The sequence below is a fragment of the Haliaeetus leucocephalus genome, unplaced genomic scaffold (genome assembly GCF_000737465.1).
Source record: "Haliaeetus leucocephalus isolate CR32 unplaced genomic scaffold, Haliaeetus_leucocephalus-4.0 Scaffold61, whole genome shotgun sequence".
NCBI lineage: Eukaryota > Metazoa > Chordata > Aves > Accipitriformes > Accipitridae > Haliaeetus > Haliaeetus leucocephalus.
The window spans coordinates 686357-695276 of record NW_010972497.1 but is presented as its reverse complement, the minus strand read 5'-3'; the positions used below and the strand labels follow the sequence as shown (position 1 = coordinate 695276).

The 8920-nt window shown below is 43.3% G+C and overlaps 1 protein-coding gene across 1 annotated transcript in view; it reads right to left on the bottom strand.

Moving 5' to 3' along the window:
- KCTD12 (potassium channel tetramerization domain containing 12) overlaps nt 1-2228 on the bottom strand; it is a 6776-nt gene extending 4548 nt beyond the window's left edge. The window contains exons 1-2 of the mRNA XM_010578350.1: nt 2152-2228; nt 172-500 (exon numbers count right to left, since the gene is read on the bottom strand). Of these exons, the coding sequence (XP_010576652.1) occupies nt 172-500; nt 2152-2228 (406 nt within the window). The remainder of the gene's footprint in view (nt 1-171; nt 501-2151) is intronic.
- Nucleotides 2229-8920: the final 6692 nt, after the last annotated feature.

The following is an 8920-nucleotide window of genomic DNA, read 5'->3' as shown; positions in this document are numbered from 1 at the left end:
GTGCGGCCGGCGGGGGTAAAACCTTGGGGGGGGTCCGGGCCGCCCACCACCCCGGCACCCCTCCGGGCTTCGGCTCGCTCCCCGGCTTCTCCGAGACGTCTCGTCTTTGCGCAGGCAAGACCCCCCTCCCCCGCTCCGCCTCGGCTCCGCTCGCCCCGAGGCCGCCGGCACTCGCCTCCCCCGGGTCCCTTGCCTGCTTCTGGGCTCGCAAGACACCGGCGCAGCGCAGGTTTTTAACGCCCTCAGGGCCCCCCTGAGAACCTCCCGGCCGTCCCCGTCCCTGCGGGGAGACCCGGCGGCAGCCGCAGCGCGCCCCGTCGGGCGGGACGGAGAGCGCCGCGCTGGGGGTGCCCCGCCGTGGGGCTCGGCTCCCGCGGGCCGGGGGAAGGCGCTGGCGGCGAGGGGGACCCCCGCGCGGGTGGGGTCCCCTCCAGCTGCCTGCCAAGCGGCACTTTACCGGGCGAGCCTGGCTCCTCGTGTCTGCGTGGATATGCGTGTAACTGGGTGCCCTTACAGCTCGGATTTAATTTGGATTAATGAGGTACATCGGGATCTGCGTGAAACATAAGCCCCTGTTTAACATGCGTTGGCAGAGAGCATTTCAATTATGTTTCGGGCTTTTGCTTGAATTTCATCTACCTTTCCGTGTCTCTTTGCAAGCAGCGGTGAAGAGCTGCTGCCTCCGTGTACTCAGCTGCTGTCCTCTGGGAGTTCGAGCGGGCTTTCCTCCCCGAGAGAGCAGCTGAAAGGAGGAGGAGTGCGAAGGCAACGGTCAGTGCCTTCCTTTCACAGGGGCGAAAGAAGCCCTCTCTAGGCTACCCTGCTGCAAATGCCCTAATGCATTGGTCCATGAAGTAGGAATGGAAAGATGCAGAGGCACGGGGTAAGAAGGCCTTCAAAAATTGAGAAATGGGAGGGGAAGGACAGGCAAGTTAGCTCGCAAGAAGTAAGCTAAGTTTGCCCAAGAGAAGAAGAGGAAGAAGAGGAAGACAAGGAGGAAGAGGAGGAAGAGGGGGAGTTGAGAAACAGAAGTTTTGAAAAGAGAATAGATGACAAAGAAGCACGATGTGTCGAGGGAGAGCTGACAGGGAGATATTGTGGTCTAAGGAAAGAGATGGGGCAGACTTGGGGCACCAGACACTCAGAAGTTACAGGAGTTTAATCTGAACAAGACTAAGAGTCGGGTAGCAAAGATGCAGAACATTACTTTTTCCACGCGGGAAAGCCAGCTGCCAGGACTTTGACCACCAAGTATTTTCATTAGTGGGAGCAAAATGGCAAAGTAGGTTAATGTGATGTTTTGCTGACATTTTGTCGCAAGCAGCTTGTTTCCCTCTTTCTTCTTTTTTTGAGGGGAGTAGGAGAGAGGTGAAAACAGTTGTGAAAGATCAGGGAAAAATAAAATAAGCCTGAATGAAGTTGATTTGCTACCCATTTAAACATCTGAGTTTGTTGCCACAGAAAAAAGGGGGAAATAATGTGACTTATCTGCTAGCACTCAGGGAACTTTTGTTTTCCTGCCTTTTACTATTTTAGGGTCAATTCACCAGACTAAAAGCACATGAAATTTTCACATGGTGGTTTGCTGGTGACAGTTTCATGGAGTTACTTTAACCTCTCAGTCTCTTAATGTGGCATCTCCCCCCACGTCACCCTGCTCCTGGCCATACTTAGCAAGAAGCCACCTCAAGAGCCTCCCACAGATTCATATTTTAAACTCCGCTTCCCTAGTGTGGGCTCTCTATCGAGAGTACTGTGATTAAACTGTGCACCCAGAAGATGAGATCATATAATGCTTGTGCAGGCACTTATTCATAGCAGAATTTATAGTGGAAGATTTTGTACCTACCAGCAGGTGAGTCTTACAAATGCTTCCATATAAAAAAATTGGATGTTTAATTCATCTGTTAATTAAACATAATTGCACTGTCATTAGGCAAGTGTTAATGTAGGTTAACAAAAATAGCACTAACATATTTATTAGACTTGAGCTTTTTATTTGCCTTGAGCTTTGGTAGATTTGAGACCAGACTTCGTAAGACCTGGACTTAATGGATCTTCCAGCTCGTGTTTTCAGAAGTTTCACAGCTGAGTAAGTTACGCGGCTCCTTCAGACATTGGCTCTCCAGAGCTTTAACTCCACCTGCCTACCATGTAGTGGGAGGCCGGATGAGAAAGACCCACCATTCTCCTGTGCAGCGCCATATGATGTCCAAAGCCATGCGCATTGCGGGGGGGGACACGACATGACACAGAACACAGCTGTAACGAGCACCTTATTCAGGCCACTGTCCAAGGTCTTTCTTTAGGAGTACAAACCAGTCTGTCCCACTGCAGTGTCTCATGTGCCAATGTGCAAGCTGACCCCTGACTCCCCTTCAGAAAGGGAGCAAGGAGCCTTCTCATGGGCAGATACTGTTCATACAGCCTGTTCAACAGTCCTGGGCAAAGACCCAGCTTGCAGTGTTTGCCCCTGAGACAGCTGTCATTTTCAGGGCTTAAAAACATGCCCAGCACTGAAATATCTGGTTTGAAGCAACCTCTCTTCAGAAGGATTATCTTCTCTGGGCATCTCACTGCTGCTTTATGCAAGCGAGGATACTTCGCCTGGCTGAAAGGCTTTGGTTATTGTAACTTCTTTAACAGATTTTTTCCTCTTTTCACAAAATATTCAACTGGTTTCTTCTCCATTTGTCTCCAGTGAGGAGAATTGGACTTCATCTGGGGGTATTACAATGGGTAAATATAGCAACTATTTTTACTTATGTGTCAGTCACCGGGTTGTGTAACATAGTCATAATCTCAGTGTTTTATTCTTATTTTGTGTGGGAGACAGTGAAATATTAGTACATGTAACATTCAAGGCTGCCACAGAATGCCTCGTAAGGCATACGCCCCCTGTAAAGGGCCTTAAAATATTAAATATGGTCTAATGGGCAGGCTAGGCTTTATGACAATAAATGTGTAGTTGAATGTGTAGTTCTTTGACTGCAGCACCATGACATTTCTGAGCAATAGCTCCTTCAATAAAACAGTCACATTTCAGTGTTTGCTATTAGCTGCCTACCAGAACTAGCTACGTGTTGGGTGCCTGCTGTCTTAATCTGATGGGATCCAACAGCTCTTCTTCTTTTAATATTTTGAGACGTTTCCACTGGTCTTGGGGTGTTTGGTTTTTTGGGGGGGCTGGTCTGTTGTTGGTGTTGGGTTTTGTGTGGGGGGGGGGGTGGTCTTTTGTTGCGTCAGTGTTTAGAAAGATGTTTCCATCACGATGGGATGAAGAATGAGCCCCTCTTCTGCATTTTGGGTAGCGCACCCACTGGTGGTCCAGCTTTACTCCGGGAGGACGGTTTCCTTCACAAACCGTAGAGGAAGGGTAACACCTAGTGGGAGTAATCCCACATTGCAATTAAGAAATGCGAAGGGCTCCGAACTATTGCAGCACGACCCAAGATACATAATAAAGAGAAAACTGTACTTTTTCGGTCACAAAAAGTAGATGCAAACTATTATATAGTATATTCAACTTCTTCGTGAGAAACTTCACAAAGCAAGAACACATTTTATCCCTGTTCTGAACTAAATTGGTTGTTAACGTTTATTATTTCTTCTTTCAGTCTGTATTGTGTGAAATGCTATAATATTGCTTAGAAAATGCCTAATTAGATATGACTGAGTTATTTGCATTTTTAATACTGAATTCAGTGAAATATTTAGCCTCCTGAATAAAACCAGCAAAAGGAGTGAGTGATCTAAACTGAACAAGAGGCTCAAATATGCTCATTTAAGCTTCACAATCTTGCTTAGAGGATGCAGGAAAAAAGAGTATGGTTAGTCCCACAGCAAAGTTTATTGCCTAAGAGTTGGGAACTCTTCACATTTTGGGGACTTGAATGCTCTCTAAAATGTGTGCAGTTCTGTAGGTTTGACTTTGACAGTCAATGGATGGCTACTAGACAAAAACCTTTCCTATTTCTGAATCATTGCTCAGGGAGGAATTATCAGGCTCAGCGTTATACTTAAGTGATACCAGGTAATGTTGCCAAAGACTTGAATCGTGCGTTATTCCACCCAAAGACAGAATAACTCAACTCCTTCTAAACAGAGTGCTCACTCTCTGCAAACTGTCTCACATACTGCATATAGCTGGGCAACAGAAATACACAAATTCATAATTTCCATATTTCATGTGAATTGTAATGAGTGGTATCTGTGAAGTTATATCTGATAATGTCTGTTCACAGAGATTGTTTTGCCTGTGTGTTTGCATGTACAGTTGAATATGTTTAGCTGGAACTGCATGTTCTAGGAAGTCCAGTTGCGATGAAAATACACGTGTTCAAGCATGAAAGATATTGAAGAATCATAGAATAATTCAGGTTGGAAGGGACCTCAGGAGGTCATCAAGTGATCAAGCACTTTCCTCCTGCCACTGTGATAGACATTGTTCTGAATAATTTTGTGAGGACAATGCTCTGCAGAGCCTGGGGGAGAGGGAGGGAAGGAGGGAGGGAGGGCAGCCATTAGCTGTGTATTCCATGTCCTTGGCCAATACAGAGCTACAGTGTGGCTGAGAAACATAATCAAGTGAGCAATTAGTGAAGTTGAGAGCTGTATTAATTTCCTTCAAGCACCTTTGCAAAAATTGGAAGGCAAAAGGTACCCTCTCAATGTCATGGTGACATGCAGGTTGTTTCTGCCTCAGTGAAGAAAAGCATTGAAGGGGACACCTTTCACATGCATCTTGAGCGTCACTGAATTTGGAGGACACAAGAAAAGAGGCTATGCACCTTATGCCAAATGTGGAAGTACTCCCAGCTGCTTCTTTTCAGGTGATATCTAGGAAAACATGATTCTTGATTTCCTGTTTCCCTGCTTTGGTTAATTATCAGGAAGTCACAGCACTGTCTGATACCAACAAAAGCAGAGGACAGCTATGTCATTTTATAACATGTAGTGGTGTGGTATTTTACATGGGCAACATGTGAGGGTTTTATCCTGTGCTAAATTACTCATAACCCCTATGGAGCAGTTTTAAATCAGGGTTCTTTTTGTGAGCCGTGGCTCTCTGAAATTAATCTTCTGTATCTCTGTGAAATGTTTCATTCACGTCTTTAAATCTTCCCTTGGTGATTTTCCTGTCTGTGAATAAATAGCATTCTGTCCTAGCTTCTACCACAGCAACGACAGAAAGACAACCAGACCTTTGCAAACATGAGTGGAAACTACATGGATCTTCTACATTAACCATCAACATGGATCAACAGCCTTATGCTGTCTCCTAGAATTCAACAGTATGAGGATTCAGCAAAAGAGCTTCTCCTAATAGGAAAAATGCAACTTATTAGCTAGCTAATTAGGATATCAAAAACAACCTCTACTCCCACTTCTTATCAGCCTGCCTTCCTGTATGGTTGGTCAGGCTTCAGAATAGGTTTTAGTGGGGAAAAAGCACATTTTTTGGAGGAAGCTACAATCAAAAGATAAGAGCATTGTTTTGCAGAGGAGGAAGGTAAGAATTGTCCCTAAGCCTATTCCTCTGAGAAGCTAATCACAAGGGTGGTATCAACCCTCGACAGGAACTCTATCCAAGAGAAAATGCTTTTTAATGAAATTTTCAAAATTTACAGGTCTTACTTGTACCCTTTTCTTAGAAAATGTGTTTTAAAAAAGGAATTAAAAATGTACTGATATAATTGTTCTTTTCAACAAAGTGGTTCTTCAATGGTAAAAGAGATAATAATAATAATTACATTGGTGATTGTGTGTTTCAGATTTATGTATTTGCTTTAGCTGTGATTATTGGAGGTATACTACTCACTAATCTAGCACTTTTTACATAAGCTCATACCCTCGGTGGCAGAACTGACCGTGTTGGTGTCAAACCCTGCTTGTTTCACAGCCCTTGTAAACTGATAAGCGATATTAAACTGTCAAGGAATCAATGGCTTCACAGTGCTTGTACAGTGCTTCACAGTCCCCTGCTTCCTCATGTCCCCCCAGGGTATCATTCCTGAAGGATACTTTGAACACAGTAGAGGTGGTTCCAGCTTTCTGTTGGGTTCCACAGTCAAGTATCTGTCCACCAGACTTCATCATCTCTTGACACAGACTGAAATGAAATTAATGAAGTCTCATTAGAGGCTCAGTGTTCACATTCCCACCTGGAAGATGAAATCCAATTTATATACACATAAAGAGAGAGACCCTTTATTGTTAGGATACTCAAACTTGTTTCTCCTTTGGCCTCAGAGCACAGACCCTCCTACGCGGAGGGTGGAGCTCCACAAGCTCTTAGCTGCTCCAGGCATCCTGGAAAATACCCCTTCTGTCAGGAGCTTGCCAAAGTGCATGTCACTGATGGCTATAACTAGGTTCATGCCAGTGGGGACATCTGGGAGTGAAGGCTGTAATTAGATACTCTTAGCTCTTGCAGGCAGCATATCTCAGCTGTGCAACCCATGCCAGAATGGGATGCTGGACCTCTATTCACTGATACCCTCCCTGACCTGCCACGTAAACTGAAGTGTCACAGAGAATACATTTCTTTTCACTTACTTGGCAGGGGAAATTATTTGCTGCCTAACTGCCAAAAATCTCTGCCTAGGGAGTGAAATAGCAGAAGTCAGCCTCTGCTGGGGCCAAAGTTGAGTTTTCCAGAACATTTCCTTCAGCCCTCATCCTCAGCAGTGTTTCCAGAACTACTCCTACCCATTACCCACTGCATAAGCCCACTTGTTTTTCTGCTTGGACTGAGTCAAGCTTGAAGAAACTTGGAATCAACTTCATCAGGTGTAGCTGATGGTTCTCCAGCTTCCTGACATGCCATGCTAATGAGATGTTACTGCCCAAAGTAATGAAAAGCAGCTGTTTCTTACCTGTAAAGAAAAACTGAGGGTTGCTGCAGTTTGTTTGGAGGTGAGTTTAGCAAGGTTTTCTTCCTTCTTAGAAAAGTTCACTGCATGTATTTTGCTCTTTAGTTGGAGAGGCCCAAGTAGGATTAAATTAATGCATCTAGAAAATTCTGAATGTGCTTTCCTGTTTTGAGTGTTTACATAGAGGGATTACCACTCTGCTTTATAGGGATTTCTGGTAAGATATTATCTGTCTACAATATCTGAGGGTTTCAGTCATGTATGTAAATATAAATAATACATTATTGCTAAAAATGAACATATCAACAGAATAAATGTTTGAGAGACTGTCAGGATGTTTAAGAAATATATGAAATCAAGAGTGTAAGTGTTTAGATTTAATGAAGTTTTAATGAAGCAAATGTCTGAATTGACAGAAAAATCACAGCCACTTAATTCCAGCAGCCTACAGAGACTTTAAGCCCTGAAGAATATAGGATTAGATTTTAAGAAGCTCTCCTCTCCTTGTATACCTGTGAGCTGTTGACAAACTAAAGATTATTTATTAATTACTTATGAACTAAGCACAGAAATTATCTTTCATGTATCTGCAACAAGGCAATGGCAGAAGTATATGCCATAAAGTTTTGCTAGCCTGGAAAGAGTTATGCCCAAGCAAAGGAAATTGATTGTTTATTTTCACCTTTTAATTTTTCATGTGTGTTGTGTTTGTACAGTTTTTGCCAAACTGGCTTTCTCAGAAAATGGAAAGCTTTCTTTGTTGTTTGTATTTTCTAACTGCATGCTGCGAGTCTAGATTGTATCAGAACCGAGTCCCCTAAATGAAATCCTTTCAAATAAAGCAAGCAAAAAAATCTGTTCATCTCAAGGAGGTTAAATCACATAGAAAGAGGTTGAGATTATAGGATGGATCTTAGTGAAGGGGAGGCTTATCTGAAAGGCAGGAGATAAGCATAAAGCCTGCAGTCATAGTGACAAAAAAGGCTTCTGGAATAAGAAAAGATCTCTTTGTAAGTCAAGACACTGTCTGTGACTGACAGTCCGAAAAAGGAAAAAATTAAAATTGCTAAGCATAAGGCTTGTTAAGAGGGAAGAGGAGAAGGGAAGAAGTGAAATATATAGCTAAGGAAAAGCAAAAGAAGTACAGAACAATTACTTCTGTATTTTATGAGCCTTCAAGTTCATTTTCTCAGTATTTTAGAGGAGTACAATAGCTACATAGCCAGCTCTTTAATACTGTATATAGATAATAAATGTGGTTATTCAGACCTGTTTGATAGTGGAGTGACTTTAAACAGCAAAATACTCAGCAGTAACCTACCCAGGTAACCTCTCTTCCTAACCTCTCAGCCTCTGTCCTCAGGTCAAGGCTGGTATGGCTGTCCCCTCGATTTCTACTGGAAAACAGTGAAGTTGGGATCACTGCCATTTGATAACAGGAGATGTACTAGTAGGGCATGTTCTGATTACTTTCTCCAAGAAAACTGTACCTTCTTCCTTTTATTGTACTGGTGCTTTTTTCCATCATCTAGAATGAATATATTCAATGCACTTGTTTGGGGTTTTTTGCTTTGTAGTAGGAAAAATTGTTTGGGAAGCCATAGGAGGTGCTTACCTACAACCCTAAGAACTGGCCTCTCTGCAGGTGTAAGAGGCCAGATTAGCAACAGTGTCAAATTAACTAGGCATCATGCATCCAGAGCAGGGGTCAGGAGTAGGATGGACTGGAGGAGCAGATGAATGGAATGGAGAGGGTCTTCTGCTAGCTGTACAAAGGAAAAATATTTGTAATTATGTTTAGTGTTAGTACCTATGTTACCCACAGGAGCCCTTCAGAAGTGAGCTGGCTACATTCCAGCAATACATATTTGATATACAGGTTGGGAAACATCAAGATAATCTCATCTATACTTATTATAATGACTGACACTCTGTAAAACTGATTGTACAACCACTGCCCAACTAGTTCTTCTCTGCTTCATGTAATTTATTCTTCCGCATAAAACCCTTTTTTCCCATCCACTGAGCAAAAATTGTTTTGCTGA